Below are 25,159 nucleotides of genomic sequence, written 5' to 3'. Positions count from 1 at the left end.
ATGTAACAGCTTGTTAACAACCACACACAAACAAACAAAAAACAGGTGATCAAAGCTGACATGTCCTATATTCAAAAACAGAAGTGGTCAAAATAATATACAAAGCTGTTAGTTATGTTATGGCCAATAACCGTTAAATAACCAAAATTAAAAAATATATATTTTTATTTTATCTAAACGAAACACTACAAATCCTGAGTCAATAGGCATCACAACATTTTTTTATGTAAATTACGAAAATCGATATTCATATATATATTTTTAAAGATTTGCTAAAGGTAACATTAAACATAAGTATCAGTCAATAAATTATCATCATCACCATCACCACAGGTGAGATCCCAGTCTTTTACGGTGAACGTGATTTCACTAAGTATGTTCCAGAATCAACAAAGATGTTGATCCTGGAACAACATTCCAATCAACCAATCAGATTTGAGGGAAATCTTACAATCTTAATTTTGAAGTTTAGTTTATGTCAAGTTTAGGCTTACAACAAGGGTTAGGGGCTTCTGCACAATTCTTGTTCCCCTATTATTTCCCTCTGATTTTAGGGAGAAGTTATGGGAAGGGATAGGATTAGCACTACATTTTCAGACAGGAATGATGTTCAAGGATCAACAAAATATATTGATCCAGGAGCATGTCTTGCTTGGCAAAATCAAGGTGAATGTCTTTTTACAGCTCAGAAAGGCACAGTGAAAGAAAGCCAGAACAAATGTTTCATACATTAGGGTTGGATTTATTCTGACATTCAAGTTCACGTTCAGACTTCAGGCATATTTTACGGAATTCAGCTGCAATTCAAACAAAAGTATAGCCTTCACATAACATCATTCCACGTTTATGCTGTATACGAATATACTCTCCATTCTCATTCAGATTAGTTTTTGTTTTAAAGAAAAAATATCTGTAACAGATTTAAAAACTGTTCCACATAAAAGTAATTTTTTTCCAGATTTAAAGCCAAACGTCACTCATTTAACAAACTATATTAAACATATTAACTTAAACGGCATTCGCAAAGTGTGCTCATACATTCTCTAATGTATTCATGTTCACAAATGCGCTAAATGCCAAATACTGACGAGAATGAATTTGACTCTAAAACCGTCACCAGTGCTGATCCACAGCCAAAGGCACTTCCCACTGTCACCACTAGAGGCGTTAGCGATCATATGAGCCTGAGGCCACTTCATGACACCCGGTGCTACTTAACTGTACTTTTTCATATCAAAACTCCTCTACATATATATTTGTACATGGGTATATATTTCATATATAACTTGATCCAATGCATACACACCAAAATATTTGGTATCAGACAAGACAAACTTTGGAGGATTGCTTTATGTTACATTAGTGCAAATGCAGTGGCATATACTGTGTATATATATATATATATATATATATATATATATTTTTTTTTTTTTCTCTCTCAAGAAAACAAATAGAGAACAGAAAAGAGATGGGCTACTGCTATTGGATGCTGAGAGCATGCTAGTGCCAACAGAGCATCACAGCCCTATATTCAAGGGTCACGCGATCACATTCAGGTTTGATGTTTGCTGGAGATTGTAGTTTCATAAAAAAAGGGTGGGGAAGAGCTGGTGTTTGGGTAGATCAAGATGTGTGATGGGTGAAATGATTCTTTTCACCTCTTGATTCTGTGATGGTTTGGATGAGAGGGGGACTGTAGGTTTTTTTTGATTGTATAGATGTCTAATGAGCATTCAGTGTGCGGAACCGTCACAGAAAGCCGACAGTTTCCCTTTGGACATTCTGCTGCAACACTTTAGGCCAGCAGTGTGTGAGTTAGGTTTGGCTCGATGCAGGTTTAGGGCTGGGAGGAGGAGCAGGCAGGTGAGGCAGCGTATTCTTTTAGCCCAGCTGCAAGGTCTGACGCTGGAGTGTGAGTGGAGTCTTCTTGCTGGGGAACCTGGAGGCTTGAATCTGACTCTGGATGCTGTGGAGGATCCAGATCCAGGGTCTCTTGTGGCGGGGTGTCCTGTGTGGAAGAGGCGGACTGTGATGAGCCTTTCAGCTGGTTGTGGCAAAGAGGGCATCTCTCCTGCACATACAACCACTTCTTCAAGCAGCTGGCATGGAAGAGGTGACTGCAGGGGGTGATCACAGCTGACGTCATGTCCTAGATTCAAGGACAGAAAAGGTTAGGTCTAAAAAAAAAGGTTTTGCTGCCAAATCGATTAATCGCATCTAATATAAAAGTTTGTTTACATTATATAGGCTATGTGTGCGTATATATTATTAAATTTATATATATTTAATATACATGTCTGTGTGTGTGTGTGTGTGTGTCTGTGTACATACATATATATAGTATATGTGCATATATATACAGTATATAATTAATCGCGATTAATTGAATTGACAGCACTAAAAATATACTGATAATCATTTTTGTTAAATAGCAATATTATAATGTACAATATGAAAAATGTATATTAATTTTGAGATCTATATTAAAACAAATTATAAACATTACTATTTATTCTTATCATCATCACTTTTATTTTTATAATAATGGAAAATTATATTATTATTATTAGTAGAAGTATCATCACATTATCACCTTCGCTCCACAACGGCCCTTAGCTGTTCTAAATTTACAGTAAACCACGACTTCACAAGGCTTATTGCTTTAGTCTTCAAATCCTATCACAAAATTAGATATCATTCATGTCCATCCTAAAAATGGTGTGGCACAAACTATGCACATACGTTTAATACTTAGAGGACTGTATGAACAAGAGTGATGCACCCTAACTGAACCCACCATCAGAAATAGACAAGGAATGTACCTGGACATCCATCACAAACACAAATCGTCACATGCACACACACCTGGTAGCAGATGGAACAGATGTCATTGTGCTGTTGGAGTTGTTGGTGAGAAGCTGTTGGCAGGCTCTTGATCTTGTTGACAGCATCTCTGCGGAGCAGGAAACTCTGCCAGCCCAGCTGGGCCCTCAGCCACACGTTATAGTAAGAATGGATGAGCACGATGGTAGAACCCATCACGGTCCACTCCCCAAACACAGTCTCGGACACACCGTACGCGACCACGCACAGAGCAACCAGGAACTCCAGCAGCCTGTAGGTGCCGTTCACCCAGTAGATGACATCATCCATGTTCTCCACCGGAGCTTTGCGGATCTCCTCCACCATGAAGAGGATGTAGATCAGCAGTGTTCCCAGCACCTGGCAGTGAAAGAGTTCAAAATAGAGGCACAACAGATGAATTTCACATTACACAAATAAAACTCCCATAATGGTCAACTGTAATAGGCTTTTCAGGGTTAATGACCAGAGAGCAGGGTACTGGATGGCCGACGATGGCGCTCCAATTAAACAAATACTTAATATACAAATAAAATAATTTATTTATTTATTAATATTTGTTATTTATAAATGTTATTGGAAATGTTATTATCAGTAAAAATGCAAATGCCAAATTATTATTATCTTATCAAATATTACTAAATTAAATATTTAAATAACACTAAATATTCTATTTTTTATAATTATACATTATTATTAAATGCACACAAAATAGCAATTGGTTGACTAAAATTATATAAATAAAGGAATAATGTAAATAAAATGAATACAAATAAAAATACGTATAAAAAAAAAAAGATACCATAATTCTGTTTATTAGCCTTGCTGTTATATCATTCTAACACAACTTATGACTTCACTTGCAGAGATTCCTTTAATATAATTTAGCATTTTATCACTGTTGGTTCTTTTTTTTTTTTTCAAAATGAAGTTGTCAAACATTCTTTTACATTCGTCCCCCCACATATAGGATGCAAAGATTCTCGTAAACCAGAGTTTCATTTCTCCTTTCTTTCAGAATAAACGATGTATATTTCATTTTTTTATGAATTACAGGGGCTCATAGAACCAGTTTGATCTCTATACTATGATAAGGTTAGCGGAAAACAAGAACATCATCCAAAAGAAACTGGAAGGTTTACTTTATATAAGGAATATTAGAAAACATCATTAGAAAGCTGAAAAGAAATCATATTATACTCTTCATGGTGTAGTGTAGTGTCTTCTATTAGAACTGCTAAGGTTACCAAAATCCTTTGAAATCTTCAAAATTGTTTGTCAAGATTATATTGAAATAACATGTCAAATCAGGAATAAACTTTGAAAACAATGGCATCATAAATGTTGCTATTCCAACTAGAATAAAAGAAAAAAGAAAAAGTTGTCTTGCTAATGCGCACATGTGACTGGCAGAACTTCCTACAGCGCCATATTGCGTGTTACAATTACTCCCATATAATTTTCGGAGTGTTTCTGACACAGGTTTTTAAGGTTAAAAAAACGCGAGTAGCAGGTCAGTGGAACAAAAAAAAGAACTCTTTTAACTTGAGCGCCATGCTTTTAGAATGCAGTGTCAGTGATACTGCAAAAGACACCAGATGCAAGCGCAATGGCCAAACGTAGAAAAACAATGGAAAAGCAATGCCGTGGAAAAAGCTTTCTGATGGTGTGTTTTTGAGTACCTGTAGTGAGGTCAGAATGCTGGAGGAGATGATGATAAGCAGCCAAAAGTCCATGTGAAAGAACTGACATATCATGTAGGACATGTAGGCCGGGAACACCAGCAGGAACAAGCACAGGCTAACCGCACGGAAATGCTTCCATAAACTCCTGTTGGCAATGATGATTATAAAATAATCAGAATACTAAATTACAAAGTCCACTCGCATAATACATGACTTCAACCTTCATTGTTATGTACTTGTCTCTGGAGGCTCCCAGTGCCAGCACTATGGGATCAGCTATCTCCAGCATGGACTGCAGGATGGAGGCCACTACAATGAAGAGGATGATGCTGAGGAGGAAGGCTCTGTGGATGACCTTTAGCTCGATCAGTCCAGTCTGAACAGCAAGGATCAAAAGAGTGATTCCCTCCGTCATGCCCCTAATAGAGAGATGAGGAATTTATGGACTTCTGTGAGCTCAATGATCAATTAAGTGATAAAAAGGTGCCATAATGAATCAAATATAGACTGTTTAGCAGGGTTATCATAAAGGTGTAGTTTAATTGGAGGACAGAGTGGCAGCTTAATTAGAGGTGCAAAGCGTGAAGAAAAGTTCAAAGTTCAAATCCTGAATTTTGGGATCAGTAAGATTTATTAATCAAATGACATTTTTGATAGTAAAGATGCAAAATATTTCTATTTCAAATAAGTGCTGTTCATTTGAACGTTCTATTTATCCAAGAAGTATCACGTTTTCCACAAAAATATTACGCAGCATAACTGTTTTCAACATTGATAATAATAAGAAATGTTTCTTGAACACCAAATCAGCATATTAGAATGATTTCATAAGAGACATCCTTCAAAAACAAAAATTATAATTATTAAATAATAACAATAATATTATTATTATTAATAATAATATAATTGTATTATTAAACCAAACAAAATGGCAACTGACAGTCAATGCTCATCATGCACATTCCTTACATGGAAAAGAAAACCTTCACTCTTTTTAGAACAACTTGCTTAGTTTTCTTTTCTTTTTTCATGAGAAAAAAGTTTTCAGGAACAAGAGGGTATACAGTATGAAGGGTACATGATACCTGTGCATGGTGTTGTCATTCATGAAAGCCCTGTAGCCCTGCAGGTAGAACTTGCAAAGAGTGAGCACTCCCAAAGCAACAAAGGACACGGTGAAGACCAGGCCCAGCAGAGAGTACGGAGTACAACAGCACTCTGCAATACTGGAGAGCATTTACAATTTAAGTTGCTGTGTACCTTCATGAGACCAAAATCAAACATTTACATTTACTAACACTTTATCAAATCAAAACTTTACATGGAAAAAAATCAGGGACTCTCATATACATCTTATTCATCTAATTATGGTATGCTCAGGATTTATGAGCAGAGCAGCCTGAACTTCCACTCACCTGGTGAGAAAAAGGAAGAGCAGCCTCTCTCTAGACGTGGGCTGGTCTCGTGTGCTAAAATATGTGTAGATTTGCAGAGCAAACAGAACCAGCCAGAAACACATGAACAACACAGGCAGAACCAACTGATTCCACAGAGACATCCCAAGAGCCAGCAACCCATAAACCTCCACCACCTAACAGAATGAGGCAGAGAAGATCTTAATTCTTGATTCTTTGATTTGACACTCTCAAGTCTGCCCTAAAACTCACACTTTAAGCCTAGAAAGGCACCGTCTAACCTGTGCAAGCTCCCGGTATGCTGTCTTGGCCAGGTTAAATGGCACCAGCAGGTTGGAGGCCAAGAAGTAGATGACTTCCAGGCCTGTGAAAATCATGGCAAAGCGATTGACGAAAACAATGGTCTCCAAAGGGACCAGGCACAGCCTGGCCACCAGAGGAAGCAAGTGCGCTGAGAACAGCCAAATGCGCTTGGTCTGCATCACACAGGAGCATAAGGTACACACCACCAGCTGGCCTATTCAAACATACACAGAGAAAGAAAAATCATCGTTTTCATAATAGAATTGAAGATATAGGCATTTTAGTAATAATAAGATTACTAATGATACCAAACTGCAATATGGTACATTAAAGCAAAGCAAAGCACCTGAATCTGAGCTGTGTGTTCCCTACTGTACTCTCACTGACGTTAATGAATGCATCTGTTCTTGCTGGAGTTAATTAGGCCCTACAGAATTCAGAGGAATGGCTGAAGGAATCAGTAGCACTCAAGAACTCAATGAACACACTAGTGAAAGAGCAAGCAGTAAACTCAAGGGTGAATCTCACCAACAAATGCTAGGCTTGTATATCACCACAAAATGAAAAGGGAAAAAAATGGATAGTGAGATTTTTTTTTTGATTGCATAAAGAAAATTAAGCCTATTAAATACCTATTAAATCCCACTCTAATTACTGTAATGCAGTACGGAAATCACCCTGTCTGTCTGATTCTGTACATAATATTTATTTCTAGACAAATCAGCTAAATTTAAATTCAGTACAGCAATGGAATAATATATTCCTAGTACCTCACCCATAATAATGTATACCTAGGATTAAAGAAGATGTACTTTATAATTATCTTTTTTTAACATGACAGTAGGCTACACTGAAGAAAAAAAAAAAGTCACTTTGGACCAACTTATAAAATGACGTTGTTCTCAAATTATATTCATGGTTTGGAATTCAAACTTTAAATTTTAATATTATTTAAAATATTTAAGCTAAATTAGCTATAACATGAAAGTAGAATTTTCACTGAAGATTTGTTAGTCAATGTTTAATTCAGTTAAGACAGAATAAATAAAGACAGGAATATTCTCTTTGAAATACCTTAAATGTATATTTTAATGTCTTTTAAAAATATGCTTCATCTTTTGTTATGTGCAAACAGAAAAAAACCTAAATAAATAACTGAACAAAACAGGTTTGCACTGGTAATGATTTTCATTTAAGCCAATTATAAAATGCACTTTAAAATGAATGTCGTTTCACTTTTTATACTGTAGAGAAAATTTGAGGACAGGTTAAGGAAGGTATAATCTGTTTAATTGTAATGTAAATAACATCATAACGCAAAAATCATAATGATCTGAAAACAGATTAACATGAACTAACAATGAAAAAGCATATTAATCTTAATGTTAATTTCAACACTTACCAATACATTATTAAAATCAAAAGTTGTTTCAGTTAAAATTATTGGTAACACTTTACAATACATTTGTTAACATTAGATAACTATATTAGTTAACATGAACTAACAATAAACAATACTTGTACAGCATTTATTAATTGTAGTCAACAGTAATTTTTAATCGTAGTCAACAGTAATTTTAACATTTACTAATACATTTTTAACATCCAAAGTTATATTTGTTAAAATCAGTTAACGCACTGTGAACTAGCATGACCATAAAATGAACAAATATATTTGTACTATCTACTATTAACAAAGATTAATAAAAGCTTTAAAAATGTATTGCTCCTTGTTAGTTCATGTTAGCAAATGCATTAAATAATGTTAACAAATGACACCTTATTGTAAAGTGTTACCTTAATATTAAATGGACCAGAGCTAACATGAACTAGAACATGAACCTGAGCTAACTTTCCACATGTAAAATAAATGGTGTAATTTATTTATATATATATATATATATATATATATATATATATATATATATATATATATATATATATATATATATATATATATATATATATATTGTATTTTAGGGTGAAATATGACCTTGACATGTTCTTGATGTTGAGATTCACCCCTTAAACAGTATAAAAGTCAAGAGAAACAAAAAGAGTGAGAAAGAAGTCAGAAAAACAGTTGATGAGAAAGCATGAGTCAAAGGAAGGGACCGACTTATGAAATGCAGTGAAAGAGAAAGTGAGAGAGAGTGTGAGAGTGTGTGTGTGTGTGTGTGTGTGTGTGTGTGTGTGTGTGTGTGTGTGTGTGTGTGTGTGTGTGTGTGTGTGTGTGTGAGAGAGAGTATGACATTATAAACAAGGGGAAGGGCTGACAGTATTTGTGGAGTGAGAAAATAAAATCAAATAAAGGAAGTGAGCAGGAGTGGTTTTGACTTTATGCTGGCAAACGATGGTACTTATAGCAAAAGTGATGACAAGGGAAAATATGAAATCTGCATCTTTGGCACTCGTGCAGCATGTTTGAGGGCATGCGGCTTATGAGAGGAAAACAAGAGCGAGAAATGGCTTGATCTCTGACATCACATCCCAAGACATGCAAAACTACCTAACTCTCCACAGTGACAATGACACTACATGAGCACACGTTCAAGAAAGAATAGGCTGCAGAGGCTGAATGAGAGCAGTAATGAGTCGGTGTGAGACTCACACATGACAGGAATATTAACACAGAGTGCTTCTCTTGTGAATGACTTGGAACACCCATTTGAAGTCAACATGAAATCAGAAATGATCCTGTTTACTTTATTAATGCAACTTCGGTCATATTGTGAACGATTTATTGGTGTACGTTATTTTAGATAAAAAACAGTTGGTGTATGGAATTTTTAATCAGAATTTAATAACTTGCTCTTCCTCTTTTTAAGTGATATCAATTTGACACATGAACATTGCAATCTACTAGCAATGAGGCAAAGACAGAGACAGTAGCAAGAATGTACATTTTAAGCTGTTTCCTATCTGACAACTTTGAAGGAGGAAGAAGAGAGGTTGCAAGTGTATTACAAGCATTTCAGTTGCTGCATTTTTCATGTATTACATTTTTAAGTAAAAAATATGTATAAAATATTGCTGTTTATTAAAATGTATTGTTATACTGGGTCAAATAAATAAAAATTATATAGTATATATATAATATTTTATATGATCTAATATATTATTATCATTATAAATATATATAGTGTGACATTAATATTTATATTATGAATTTAATTATATTGATATGAACTATTTTAATATTTATTAATATTAATTAATTACTTGTGCTAATAAAATATTAAAAACTGATATATTATTTTGGTCACACTCTTACTATTAACTTCAATGTTTGCCTCAATATATATATAATTACTGCATAATAGTTAGTAAGGTAGTTGTTAAGTTTAGGTATTGGGTAGAATATGGTCATGCAGAATAAGGCTTTATATGTATAATTAATGTGCTTTATAAGTACTAAAAAACAGCCAATTTCCTAGCCTATCCTAATATGCATGCTAATAAGCAACTCCACTCTCAGAAAGAAAAAGGTACAAAAGCTGTCACTGGGGCAGTACCTTTACAAAAGGTAAACTTTTTTTCCTTTTAGGTACTAATATGTACATTTTAGGTACTGTTAAGGTACCAATATGCACCCTTTAGGTACAAAAGTTTACATTTTGAAAAGATACCACCCCAGTGACAGCTTTTGAACCTTTTATTCTGAGAGTGTAGTTAATAGTGAGAATTGGACCCTAAACTAAAGTGTTATCATCATTTTTGGTATTATTTTGCCCAGCCCTAATAGCCCTATTTCAACAGTGCACATTATTTGAAAAAAATTATTTCTTTGTAATCTATTATCAAAACATAAAAACTTTCTCTGAAACAACTTTTTTCAACTGGTATATGCAACAACCGCTTTTCATAATCCAGTCAATTGATTTTCATCACTGAATATCTTCCCCCAGAAATCCTTCACATTATACGGAAGTAAAAAATGGGATACGAGCACCATTTCACATTGACTTTAAAAGTGTGATATAGTCTTTGGGGACTTTGTCAGGCACTTACAGATGAGTGCAGTCGTGAAGCGGTTGATGGACAGAGGCTCCAGGTATAGCGGGCCCTCGTAGCCAGACTCCAGCTCACTGCGCACATAGTCCCTGAAACACAGAACAGAGACCTTATTCTAACCTCTCACAGCGTGACATTCCCCGAGTCATCACAGCCAGTGGAGGATCTATACTTACAGCCCGAGTCAGACAGAGCAGAGCGGTGGAACCATCAGTCCGTCTGTTTTTATCAGACTAGAATTCCTGAGAGAACATTCACTTGTATAACCCTCAGCTGAGTCCCACTGAGCACAAAAACAACCACCACTGACATTCAGAAGTCGAAAATAATCCTTTACCTTTAGCTAAGGGATTTTAATAGGGGGTCCGCAATAGGGATTGGCATTTCAAGCAAAAATAATATTCGAAGATCGCTGGGTATTATTCGATTATTATTCGAAAATCGCACCCGTCCCCCACATGCACGCATACATGCATGTATAGGGTACACCAGAGCATGTGAGCGAAGTGGAGCGGTGTGACGCTTAAATGTAACTTAAACTTAAGTTTCATATTTATATTTAAATAATACTTTATTTTTATTTTTATTTAATCTATGTTGATTATATGAAAAGGGAACCGCATGAGATGAGTAAGATAGGATCATAAGATGCCCAATATATCGGGAGACATTCGGAGTGGGTCAGACATGATTTTGACCACTTAATTAAGTTTTGTTTTGTATAAATTGTATCTTAATTTTAATAAATGTTTCATCAACCAATTGCCTGGATTTAATAAATAAGAAGCAAATATAGCAGACAATATAATCAGGACACGGAGGCGCTGGCGCGATCACTTGTGTTGCTCGTGAACTGGAGCTCGTCTCATAAATTAACTGAAACTCATATAGGCTACTTGCCTCACAGACCTGAGACATATATGAGAAAGCTTGAAATGTCTACTTTTAAACAAAACAATATGAGAAAGCTTGAAATGTCTACTTTTAAACAAAACAATTCAAAACGAAAAGAAATGGGCTGCTCTTTGATTAAGTAGGCTAATTCGTATGAAATGTGCATTTCTCTCTAAAGGCGCATTCACTGCTGCGAAGATGGCGAGTCAGCATCATCAACTTTTTCTTTGCAGCCAACACTGAGACAGAAAACACTAGTTTATTAATAAATTAAAAATACTTTTTAAAATACTTTTGCCGGTTCTTTGTGGCAACATTTATGCGTGCGCTTGAGATGCGGAATAGGCAATATATTACGAAAACGCTCATTATGGTTTATTTTCTCCCATATATATTTAAGTAATTAAATTAATATAAATATGCGATTAGACTAATGGCTTAAATGAACAACTACTAGTCGACTAGAAAAAAAAACTTTAATCGTGTACGGGCAGCCCTACTTGTTTTTTTTTTACATATTTTGAACAAGCATGTCACAAAGGGCATTATTCTGGGTTGAGCGAGCGGCGCTGAGTGGACTGAGCGAGCGGAGCGAAATCTTCATAAAGACGCTCATATTACCACTCCGCTCACATGCTCTGGTGTGAGAATGTTTCTTCTTCTGTTGTCTAAGAGTTGATTGACAGCTTTTGGATGCGTTATTGGCAGCGCCACCTCTGGTTACATGAACGTGTCACCACCGCATCAGAACCGAAAAACATGGCGATTTTTTAAAAGACAATAATCTCACAACCTATTCGATATTCTATAATAAAATCCACTAATCGAATATTCGAAAATCGTGACTCATCCCTAGTCCGCAAACCCTAGGGGCTCTGCAGCGCTACTGCAGGGGCTTCTGCATTTTTTTATCTTACTGGTAAATAAATGAATGAATTAATTTAGTCTATAGGAAAAAATATATAAGTATATAGGTATACCGTATAACCTTCTTTCTTTCATGGAATACATAGGGAGAGTTTCTGAATAATATAATGGTTGCTCTTATTTAAACAATTATAATGAAACTGGAGTTTTCAAGCTTAAAATATTCTAATCATAAAAAGCATAAAAGTGGTCTATAAGCTATATTCCAAAGTTGTGTCCCAAATGATGCACTATAATCTAATCACTTATACACCATGTACTCAACCGTGTAGTGTATGAATTTTATTTGGTTATTTTGCATCCATTTTAACACTAGAGTTTGATAGCCCCTCCCCCTCTGCTACGTAAATAAAGCTGTGACAGTTTAGTGCATGAAGTGTCTAAGGGCGTTTTCACACCTGAAAGTCCGCACCAAGGTTCGAACCAAAGATCACGTTTTGATACATTTTATACTTTCAGAAAGTTTTGGTTTGGTTTCACACTGCAATTATGCGAGCGCACTAAAGAACTTTACGTGACATACTTGCGTCCTGTCGTCATCATCTATGTGGGCTGCATCTTGACATTGATTGGTTTTGTAAATGGACGTGCGTATGACGTCAGCGTGTTGTCAATTCGGCGGGTAACTTTGACAACATGAATGAACAGATGCATATTGTAGGAACTATATTGTTATTTTTATGAAATAATTACCTGCAGCACCAACTATACACAAGGCTAGTTCAAATTCACCAAATGAACGTCCTCTTCGTGCGAACATTTTATCGAGTTGACTTCTTATGTCATCAGACCATACTTCAATTAAAAACCTCGTCTCCTCCTCTCCCCATGTGCTACCACCACGGCTCATTTTTCCTGCCACCTTCTGTTTTTTCGCCTATGCGGGAACCACCGGAACTTCCTGTAAAAGGTCTGAAAGTCCGAACCATACAGAAATGCTTTCACTCTAGAAACGAACCAAACCTTTGTTCAGTTTGATCCGGACCGAGACTACCTCTTTTCGTCGGACCAAATTTCATCTGTTTGGTCCGGACCGTGGTCCGGGGGAGGTTTCACGCCTGTAATTTTGATTCGGACCAAACTGAAAAGTCCGAAAGTCCGGACCAAACAAGGTAGGTGTGAAAGGGCCCTTACATTCAACAACACTGTTTTTCGGTTAATTACGTGCATCATCTGGGTATTTAAAGTGTACTCTCTTTTTGAACTCATCAGTGTACTCGCACTATTTATACTACAAAACACAGTAGAATAGGACGCACCTCAAGTCTTCAGAAGACAATAGCTTTCGGTTAGAAATTTGATTATCAAAATGGCTTTCCATATAACATCAAAACAAATTTCTTTCTGGGAGTGAAATAGGACCCAGACATGTTATTTGGGGAGATGTGGACAGAATGGATATCACACACGAGACACACGTACCTGAATAAACATTTACAAAGCCTGTTTCAATCCTTTACTGAGCTTGGCTTTGCTCAGAATGAGGCAGAGAGGAAATGGAGTGAGCCAGGTAAGTTATGAGCTGGCAGTAATGGCTTTGCCACACTTGGGTGATCTTAATTTGAGCAGCCACTGCTTTTTCCATAGACACACATTATGCTGAGAAATGTGCTAAAAGCTCTCTCTTAATCTGACACTAAACAGCCACCTGTCAAGAGCAAAGCACAACACTATAATCGCAGACACATGAGTATGGCAGAGGAGCCTAAATACAAGCCTAAATACAAATCTCTTTGTGCAACATTATTTAAATATCCAAATACAAACTCTAAGTACAATTAAAATAAAAAAAAATCCTGTTTGTTCATTATTTAATCCAAGTATCGTTAAAATTGTTTTAAAGGAACGCTGAGAAAAAAGGTGTAAAAATGGTACCTTTCGGGGTACAACAGCTTGTCACAGGGGCAGTACCCTTAAAAGGACATCTTTAAACCTTTTTTTACCACAAAAAGGTTAATAGTACTACCTTAAGGTACGTATTTGTACTCTAAGGCACTAATATGCAACTTTTAGGAGTAAAAAAACATACAAATGTGTCCTTTTAAGAGTACTGCCCCAGTGAGTGACAAGCTATTGTACCCCGAAAGGTACCATTTTTACACCTTTTTTCTCTGTGTGAATACTACTAATCTACATTTGTGTTCCATGGGGAAACAGGGTTTGACAGAGGGGAGTAAATAAGTGTAAAACTGTTCAAAAGTTTGGGGTCAGTAAGATTTTATAATACTTTTATTTACCAGGGACACATTAAACGCATATAATTAATCAAAAGTGACAGAAAACATATTACACAATATTACTGTTTTCACTGTATTTGATCAAATAAATACAGTAATGGCCAGCATAAAAGACATAAAAAAATCTTACCAACTCCCAAAACCTTTGAAGGTTCATTTGGTATGGTCTTGGGGGGTAGACTTGAATAGGCTTGGACTTGGTCCTGGTCCCCAATGCAATTGGCAATGGTAACACCAAAATTAAAATATTCATTTTCATTGATCCCAGTATGACCATTATTGACCATACAAAACAGAATCTTTCTGGAAAGCGGGGTTGTTTTGGTAGAAGGCAGCTTTTTCTGTCTATCTGTCTATATTGAAGTCCTAAACTCTCACCTTGAGATCTGATGACCTGCGAACAGCAGCAGAGCAGTGAGCACATACAGGTAGAGCTGCACCAGGTGCTGTCGGGGCAGCGTGAGCAGAACCAGACTCAGAATGTAACCTGAAAGAGAGAGGGATAAAGAATGAGAGTGCTGTTAGACCGCTATATGAGGATGCTGTCAAACACACAGAAGGGCATTTGAGGGCACATCTCTCTCAATATCCCTCAGACCAGCAGAGAGAGAGTCCATTCATTCAGACTGTCAAAGGAACTCGCACAACTAGAGCACACTGACCGAATCTGGATATCCAGCTCATTGATAGTCACACCTGCATAAAGAGTCTCTGGCTATGTTCAGAATACTAGCATACTGGTTCGTGAGCAGAATACACTACTGTATATACTACCTGCTATTTTTTAAATGGCATGTGAAATAGCATGCAATATTAAAATATAAAAAGTTTTTTAGCAAATGGCATTCAGTTAGCAGTTTCAAAAATAAACACAGTTATGCTGAATTTTAATAATTCAAGTCGGATTTTTTCGCAGTCTGATGGACATGATGAGTCTAGCATATGTAGCCGCCCATATTAATATATAGGCAATCATTAATGCTGCCATTCTGACCAACACCATTTCGAGAGTGATTTAGCTTTTATACAATAGTTCAATAAATAAAAAGTTAATACTTAGTAACTTACATTGTAATCACAATATTGACAACTCCGTTGTCTATTTTTGGACCGCCAACAAAAATAGCTGTTTCCAAGCAACATTATTACCATTCATGTATGAATCAGTGTGTTGGAACAAATAATTTGAGTGAATGATTAGAGGACACACTAACACAGACAGTTACATGTTTAATTCCTAAATGAATTAATTGTTTTGTTTTCAAATTAATCGGTTGAGTTACAAATTCATTCACTATGGATGTGAACAGAAATTATACTTATGAGTTATGAGTGTTAAACAAATGAAATGGCAATGTTATTCAAACTTTAATTAGGTAGTTTATCACAAAAAGCAGCCAACCAGCAAACTAGAAGAATGGAGAAAAATAAATAAATAAATAAATAAATAAAATCAACAATCCTAAGGCTTTATCTTAAAAATCTAGTTTGTTTAGCTATATCAGCCTACAGTATGTTATGGCCATCAGTGAGAATAATAATTGGCTAATACAAATTCAACATCAAATTTAGGTTATTGGAATGTTTCCATTAGACATTTAACTTATAAAACGCCTCTGACGATGCAATATGAAAAAAAAAAAAAAAAAGGTGCTTTAAATGTAAATACATTTAGTATCATGTCATAATGAACACGAGTACTGTAGTACATGATTCAACCTCCAATCTGACATTAACTGGCTTACGCTGACGTCAGTGTGTGTGTTCAAACGAGTGTGTGTAGACAGGATGAGGCAGGAGATTAAGGCTTTTGCCATGCACAGATTAGGCCTTCATTACTCCACTGCCAAACCCTCTTGATCCCTCCTGTTGCGTAACCGTTTATCTGACATTCACTCATCCTCTCAACCGCTCCTCCAGTTTACTTCTGCCATTCACAAATATGAAAACATTTGCCATACCCCACTGTCTAGAACACAGGAGAAATACAAAACAGTGGAAACATTCTACTCACTGGCAGGAAGGCACAAAGTTTATCTCAGTATTAATGTGGAGTATGCTGGCACACTAGCTTGGACCAATGCAATTACCTGGGGAAAAAAAATGTAACGCTGAAATATGAGGAAGCTATCTCCAGGTCAGCGAGCAGAGGAATTGGCCAGCTTTGTGGCTGGATAAAATGTTGAAAGACAGCTCATATTATCCATAGGTAGTAAAGATGGAAAGTGCCTGTGATCTTGCTGACAGTAGATGTTCTCCATGTCTTAATTTAACCTCTTTGCTATAGTGCCTTCAGCCAGACCAAACCTGTGTGTGTGTATAGCTAAAATAAAACAAAAGCAGGGAGGCCACAAGTACATTATATTTCCTCAATATAATGATAGAATGTATAGATATTAACGGTTTGAAGAAAGAATAGAGCTGTTCTGCAGAAATGTCAGCTCCTGGTGTTAGGCAAGGCCATCTCTATTAGTTTTAATGTGCCTGCAGTGTCATATTTTAAAATTGAAGTGTTCCAACAGACAGGACAATTTTTTCTGCTTCATTATAGTGTAAAATTTACAGGAGCTTCTCAGGGCCAGGTGGTTTTTCTCAACACTAATACAAAACCAGCAAGCCTGAGATTAAAGAAGTCCAAAGTTTCTCCCGAACAACAGTACTTTTCACCTGTGGGAGCTTCTGTACTTGGACTCTGTCCGACATTCAGCAGGGGGTCCTGAGGGTAACATAGCACCATCGATATTGGACAAGTTGCACCTGCAGAACAAAGCTGCAGCCAAGAACAAAAGCTGCTGAATTTCTATTAAACAGAACACCAGTGAGGGCTCTGCTAGTGGTAGCTTTGAAATCCCTGCTGAAAAATCCAGCATTGCTGGTCACCAGCATAAGTTATGTTTCGCATGCAGGGACCAGCATGGGATGCTGGTTGCTGGTTTGCTCGTCCCCAGCATGGGAAGCAGGAGTACTGGTGGATCAGCACCAGCTCAATTTTGATTGAGAAGAGCATGACTAGTCCACCAGTACTATACCAGCTGGAATTCATGCTGGTTTATGCTGGATTTTTCAGCCAGGATGTCATCATTGCTTCTAAACAATGGCTAATGTCAGAGCATCAATACGCTAATATAGCGCACTGCAGAAATGTGCAAAATGAAGTCATTTGTTTTCTGCCACTTTGTGAGCATTATAACAGAAAAACGAATAATGTCTGTTCGTTTTAAATTATACATTTATTGTTGAGAATACATTCAACCTACTTTATACGTGGGTATTCTCAGTCAGTTATTGTGGAAAGAGCATCACACTGACTTGTTGTGTTTAATAAAAGAGTGAATGACATTTATAAGAGGAAAAAAGGGAAAATTGTTTGAACGAAAACATTTTTGCAAATCAAGATTAAAATGTGCAACATTTTTAGAAATGTACTCTGTATTTATTTTGGCTTCATATGTTATAAAATGTTTAAAAACATGTGGTAACACTTTACAGTAAGGTTTAATTTGTTAATATGAACTAACACAATTTAACAATCTTAGTTCATTTCAACAATTACTAATACATTTACATACAAAATCTATTAACGTTAGTTAAAGGTCCAGTGTGTGATTTTTAGCGACATCTAGCGGTTCGGTTGCGAGTTTACACTAAGGGCTCAGCCCACCGCTCACCCCTCCCTTTCGAAGAAGCTACGGTGGCTAAAACGGGACAAACATCGTCGTCTGAGACAGCAGAGAATAGCCAGCGTAAACCAAGTTTCTGTACCACAGTCCATTATAAACCACATCATGGATAAAGTTTCAGGAGAGGATCAAGGGTCTTAATACATAATATAATAATAGTAATCAGCTGATTGTCTCACGAACGTAACCAGCACATTCTCCCCACATAGCAAACCCATAATACAGCAAGGGAGAAGAACCACATGAAACTATGCAACTATATATTTTTTCTAACAGGGTAGTAAAAGTTTAGCTGGCTAATATGAGCTGTTACTGTGGCTGAGCTGGTTAAAGCGTAAAGCCTTGTTTAAACTCGACGCGTCCGCATGAGCCCAAAGGTGCGTGCGGCAAAAATGACGTGATTGTAACAGCGCGCGCGCCTCCGCATCCCCTAGACACACTTACTACACACAATAGGCTTTTAACTCTGATTTTGGAAACTCGATCGACTTAAAATGCTTCCAAGATCGACGGGTTGGTGATTCCTGTAACTGTTTTACGGTCAATGACAAGAGTAGCCTAGCTGCTACTAATCAGCTGTCTCACGAACTTAACCAGCACATTTATCCCCACATAGCAAAGCCATAACACAGCGAGGGAGAAGAATTAAGTTACATGAAACAATCCAACTACATATTTACACCACTGACAAGGGAAAAGTCACTACTCACGGTGTTTATGACTAGCTCCTTCTAGCTTCCTGCGGCTTCTCTCTCAAGATAGTGACGAAACGCGGTCTGTAACGTTGTTTGTTCGCGTTCGGCTACTGTAGAAACATGACGTCACAATATGGCGACCTTCATAGAAGGGGATTCCCGCGCCTATGTAGATATAAATGCCTCATTCTAAGGTAATAAAAACATTACGGTTTATTAAGTAAGTTTTTTATACACCACTGAACACATAGTTATGGATGTCATATTGCATTTCTGTTAATAAATACTCAAAAATGTTACACACTGCACCTTTAATGCACTGTTATCTAACAAGAACCCAAACATTTTTATTAACTAACAATGTAAGAATATATTGCTCATTGTTTGTTAATATATTAGTTAATGCATTAACTAATGTTAACAAATGAGACCTTATTGTAAAGGGCTACCAAAAATGGTATACTGTTTTTAAGAAAGGTTTCAATTTTAAATATACATTTTCTTTTAACAAATTAAAAAGTATATATATTTTTTACAGATATCATGAATAATTAATAAATATTATGTTTTTGCAGACATAATGAATTTTTTTGGATATGGGACACTAATATGCATTAATTCATACTTAACTAATGCACAGATAGTCATGAGTTAATCTATGACTCATGAAGAACTAAAATGATCAATGCATCAGCAACTAATAAAGAGTCTATATGATTAATACTAGATTAAGTAATACATAAATTGCTATTAATTCAATGCGTCATTGTGTATTAATTCCTTAATAACATATTTATTAACTAAGTGTAAATGAATGTGTTAATTACCACAATTAGTCAAAGCTATGCACATCAAGTTCCAGTTGTCTGCTTTAATTAATCATTAGCTAATGATTTGCAAAGGTATCATTATGTTATGACTTTACTTGTTGAGGCACATGACTTTTTAACTAATTGTTAAGTAATATGTAATTTATACATATTAATAATGTTGTTTTGGACCAAATGACTGATATGAAGGACAAAATATTTCTAACATCAATAAGCAAAATGCAGTTTTGATAAAATGTCATATGTAAAACAAATATTATATGTAGAATTATGTTTAAAAAAATATATATATATTTTATATCAGTATGTCAGTATATATAGTATATACCCAAATTTCACTGTGCATTCATTCAAACAATTACTTTTCATTCTGTAAACTGGATGTACAGTATGGCGCATTGTTTTGTGCTTTGCAATTTGCTGGGTGGTGGTCTGTGTTCTAAAGCTATTACCAGAAGCTTATTGTACGAACATATCCACATGTAACCTCAAAAGCCTCCTCTCCAGGGTAAATAACAGCCACATGGACAAAGCGCATGACCACACATACGAGAGAAATCAGGATCATTAGGGTTTGTTCCTTTGGGTACTATACAAACATCTGCTCCAAAAGCCAGCTTTCCTGGAGTCTGCAGCTTTAATTAAAGTTTATAAACCATTTAAACATGGGGTTACTTGGGTGAAGTTGTACTAAAGTCTCTTACAACAAGACCAAATGAGCTGAAACCTAAAAATAAAATAAAATAAAAACATGCTCCAGAAGTCAGAAACCCATTGATTCAGATAGAAAAACAAACAAACAATTGAGAAAGAGGGGAAAATGAAGTCATTCACAACAAACACGGTTTTAAATCACACACATCAACACAGCACAAGCCCTGTGAATAACTCATGATCTGTGTCTGTTGGGATGTGCAGCAGATGATGCCACGCTCCACTGAGTCTTTTTAAAGCTCAGTACAGAGGGCTGTCTGAGAGACCTGTGGCCTGAACCAGTCACCTTTGACTCCACCATTGTCAGCACTAGGACCACAGGGTAAATAACATTTACATTAACATTGAGAAATAGGTTTGAATAGATTGAATTTATTTATTTTCTGGTGATTTTTCTTTTGCATGCGAGGCTTTTGGACAGTACATTTCAGTCTTTCCCCCTCTCCACTCAAGCATCTTGCTGCTTGTGCCACCATTATTCAAATAAGTGGAAATCTGGAGCAAAATCTCTCAATGCGATGAACAGACCACCTGTCTGACCTCTAGAACAATTTGTTTCTCTCCTTTTCCAATTGCAAAGAATCTTCATAGACTGCTTGACTGTCCTTAACTATAACAAACCACACTTTATCTTCCATCACAGCATAGTTATGCTTTAGCCAACCCAAACTCATGAGAAAAAAAAACTATTTTACAAGGTGGTAATTTAATTTTATATGAATTTGTAGTGAAACGTACGATTTTGGGACAAAAAAATTAACCTAACCCTGGTGGGCCGTAAGCAGATCGAACAAAAACATCTAAAGTCAGTCCAAATCAGATTTTTAATCCGATCAGATTTAGATAGTGTGAACGGTTAAAAATCACATGAAATCCAATCTTTACAAATCCGTTTCAAGCTACATCCATATGTGCTTTGAAATCCTATTTAAATCGTATTTCTGTAAATCCTTCTCAGTCTGAACGATCTGATCGGATTTCACGTGGTTTATGTGACTTTCTCACGGCACGTAAAACGTAAATGTCAGACGTTGTAATGGGAAACATGTTGAAAGTCGCTGCTGAAACAATGCTGTTGTTGCAAAGTGCCGGACGAGCAGAAAATGACATTAACGGAGACATATTTTGAAACCGGAGACGACAGCGTGGAAAAAAGCTTCTGCGTTCTGACGCTGCCTCAGAAGACGCAGTAGTCCAGCGCGACGGCATAGTAAAATTTAAATAAGACAACATAATGTTGCAGTTGTTGCTATTGTTGTTTTTGGCATATGCCTACCAATGCAACGTCATTGCCATAGATCAGTTCCAATCAGATACACAAATAATCCGATTTGGACTGACAGTCTGAACGAGGCCTAAATGTTATCGCACACATTCATACAAATTAGCCACTAACTCGCCAAAACGTAAAATTATGAATTGCCATGAAAGTGTGTTGGATTTAGCTTTGTCAGGTAGTAGGAAGGGTACAGAGAAACAAGAAAATTGATCTATTGATGAAAGCCATTTATTCCCTCACAGAAAAAGAACCATGGTGCAGAGATGGTAATAGTATACCATATGTTACTATATCATCACGACACTGAATACTCCTTATTAATATACCATGGTATAACCCAAATATAATCACATAAAAATAGGCTTGTTACTAACCCACATAGTGAAGGTAGAGGGCCAGGTATTTGTACTGGAAGAGGGGGTTGTTGTTGAGGCTGCTTCTCTGGATCTTCTGGAAGAAGGAGCTGACATCCCAGCGGTACAGCACCTCTAGCAACATGATACTGGGGACCCGCAGGCCCACATTCAGCACCGCCTCCACCCGCTCCTTCACAGCCATCACTCCTGACTACCGCCAACCACACGCAATTCACTGGCACTATCACACACCAGCACTGCACTGATACAAGAGAGGTAGACAGAAACAGACAGAGAAAGAAACGTTCATGAGTGTCAGTCAGTAACAAAAGGTGTTTTCTGTCTCAAGACAAGCTCTAGCACAAGAGAAGCTCTGAAAACAAGACCAAAATTATTTCTTCCGTGTATCAACCAAATACAGCAAAAATACAAAAAGATTGTATGCAGGCTATAATTAGACAGACTAAATATAAAATGGACAGAGTCAAACACAGGTTATTACATAACCTGTTTGTTTCCTTTGGGCTGCCTGCTATTACAATTCACACAAACACATTACAAGCAGGAGCCTTAAACAATCTAATATGCTGCATTGTATACCAGTGGCGGCTCCTGCAAAATCTCTCAGGGGGGGGCAAATGTTTGGATGATTGATAAGGATAAGGTCCACCCATGCAATGGATAAATTAACAGCTTAAGCATGTAAAGGCAACTTCACTACTTTAAGATTGTGTCGCAGACCTGACAAAATAAATACATTTATTTTAGTTATAAAATAATTTATTTATTATAATATAAATATAGAGATACAAGGTTTCCATCCCGACAGCAACAATGTATCAGGCAGAATCCATATTGTATTATCTCCCATTTAAAAAAAAAAAAAAATTAATGCTATTGGTCACCCTTTACATCTGTCAATGTGTTTTACAAATATTTTACCAACGGAAAGCATTAAAAGATCTTGGAAATTATTTTGGGAAAAGTTATTTTATTATTTCCTGAAAAGTAACAGTTTTGGACATACACGATTGTGTGGGTGTTCGAATGGAAATGTACAAATTTCAAAGTACAATGCTAGGAGTAAAAAAGACTGCTACCATCCTTTCCTAAACTGATTGTAAAAACAAAGTGAGATTTTCCAACACTCGAGTATTAAAATGTTCAGCAATACCTCTTTAGACAGCCTCTGCTTGTCTTCTTCTCCCAAGGCCCTCCTAGATCTTGTTGTTCCTGTTCCTGTTGCTACTTGCTCCTGCTCAATGTATGCTGATTACTACGACGGGCTGGCTGGTATTTATTTTAATGACACGATTATGACTGCGTTCGCCATGACGTTGTTCAAGTTCAGCTGGCCTCAACTCGCGAGTCGCGACTCGCGAGATGTCCCAACAGTCTCTCTCGCTCTCGCTCTCGCTCATTTTTATTTTTATTTTTTTAATCACATTTGATAAATATATTATATAGTAGTGTTTCATTTTTTCTTGTTATTCAAATTCAAAATTGTTTTTAAATATTATTTGTCACTTAATCTTAAAGATATTTAATAGTGTAGGCTCCCACCAATCGCTGCACAAGTTAAGGGTACGTATGATGACGTAAGCACGTTAGTGCGAGCCCTCCCGGAACCCATAGAGAATGCATTGCAGTGCCTCCAGTTCGAAAAAAAAACATCTTTGAATGAAAGTCTATGGGAACACTCGGGGCGATTCTCAGCCAGAGTGAAATCGCCCAAAAAGAGGCGGTACTCCACAGAACGCGACATGACGCTGATTGGAGGATAGCACTATAGTGACGGCTAGCGTAACTCTGTGGTTGAATGAGATTGTGAATGTGATTGAAAAAGTCACTTTCGCACTTTGGTGGTGCGTCGCCCAATCGCCCTAATGAAGAAACCGCCCCTGTTGTATACCATAACCAAGCAAATAATGTGTTTGCAAATAACTTGATTGTCAAAGTTCCCATAACACTATGCAGTAAACTTGTCCATATAGGGAAATAGTTGCATAATGGCAAATGCAATGCATCTGTTTTGCACTCAGTGTGCTAAGTACCAGTATGCAGACTTTTGGGGGAGGAGTAAATTTTTGTAACTTCTTTAGTAAAGTAACTTCTGTAGGACATCGTTTCGCAATCTGTTGTGTTTTTGCGCTAAAAATGGTCACAAATAAAACGTCTTTTTGAGATACACATATGCAATATAGCCTATGTAAATATATATAAAGTGATAAATAGGCTATATGTTTGTTTTGTGTAGACGGAAAATTAATGAATCACTGGCAGCCTACTGTTATTATGGTTACCTTGTAGCTGAATGCATGTCTGTTAACAAGTGTTACATTCAGTAGTCTAACTTTTGTCATATCTATGACCTTTGTGATTACTGAGACATGTCAAATGTATAGGCCTAACGTTACTTGTCTGTAAAAATAATATACTTGGAAGAACTTGTTGTTTGGATTTCCTTTGGGTGGGGTCAATCAAAAGTAACTTTTTATAAGACTCTGATTTTAGAAGACCCCAAACCCTGCTAATGTATAGGCTATTCTAGTGTTAGAACCAGTGTTAACTCGAAATGAACTATAGTAACCCCGAGCTCATTGAAAATTCATTGTATGCAACTGGCTGATGCACAACGAGCCTGTTGCAGGATTAAATAAACTCCTCTGCAAAAATTACTTATCGAAATAGTCCTAAATAAGAACAACTACCGTGAGGATCTTATGTGTTGATGTTATTTGTACAAAGGCTCAATGCTGCTGCTTTAGCACGTTGTGATAACCGGTGTTAAACGTTTTTTAATAAAAGGATATAAGTTAGACATAGCCTACCTCTATCGATGCCTTAATCACACGTTATGTATAATATTTGAATGCAGCTATGCAGCACGCGGCTATTTATGTGCCTTCTCTCTAGAGATGCTGCTGAACTGTTGTGACCTCAGATAACAAACACTGACAGACCCCAGCTCATTGAACCACAATTTACAGAGACAAAATAAACATTTAACTCACACGAATATGAATCTCGCAAGTGCTCGCGCCTACGATGTCCGACCTTTATTCTTCTGTCGGATGTCAACCATGTTGACGGAGGAATGAATGGAGTGGTTGGCGGTCTCAGAGAATAGCATTCCTACCGAAGAGACGCGGCGCGGTACCGAGACTCGTATCACATCATCCCGCAGCCATTACAGATTGCCACAGTGATCGGTACTGAGCATGTGCGCTGTGGAGAGCGGATTAGCGAGCGCCGTGGCATCATGAGG

General features: G+C 36.7%; 1 protein-coding gene across 2 annotated transcripts; it reads right to left on the bottom strand.

The window, feature by feature from the left end:
• Positions 1 to 721: 721 nt before the first annotated feature.
• On the bottom strand, positions 722 to 25,159 carry rnf145a (ring finger protein 145a). Of its 2 annotated transcripts, none has more exons than XM_056261809.1 (11): positions 24,906 to 25,159; positions 21,910 to 22,153; positions 14,716 to 14,824; positions 10,277 to 10,368; positions 6,244 to 6,479; positions 5,963 to 6,138; positions 5,633 to 5,773; positions 4,784 to 4,966; positions 4,545 to 4,692; positions 2,866 to 3,222; positions 722 to 2,149 (listed from the first exon to the last, which is right to left on the bottom strand). In XM_056261809.1, the coding sequence occupies exons 2-11, from the start codon at positions 22,091 to 22,093 to the stop codon at positions 1,838 to 1,840; spliced, it is 1,938 nt and encodes a 645-aa protein (XP_056117784.1). In that variant the 5' UTR covers positions 22,094 to 22,153; positions 24,906 to 25,159; the 3' UTR covers positions 722 to 1,837. The 2 variants fall into 2 exon arrangements, with proteins under 2 accessions (XP_056117784.1, XP_056117785.1); XM_056261810.1 differs by having other exon boundaries at positions 21,910 to 22,148.

This window comes from Rhinichthys klamathensis, unplaced genomic scaffold (genome assembly GCF_029890125.1).
Source record: "Rhinichthys klamathensis goyatoka isolate OS25496 unplaced genomic scaffold, OSU_Roscu_1.1 h1tg000186l_1, whole genome shotgun sequence".
Lineage (NCBI taxonomy): Eukaryota > Metazoa > Chordata > Actinopteri > Cypriniformes > Leuciscidae > Rhinichthys > Rhinichthys klamathensis.
This window is presented reverse-complemented; position numbering and strand designations above follow the sequence as displayed.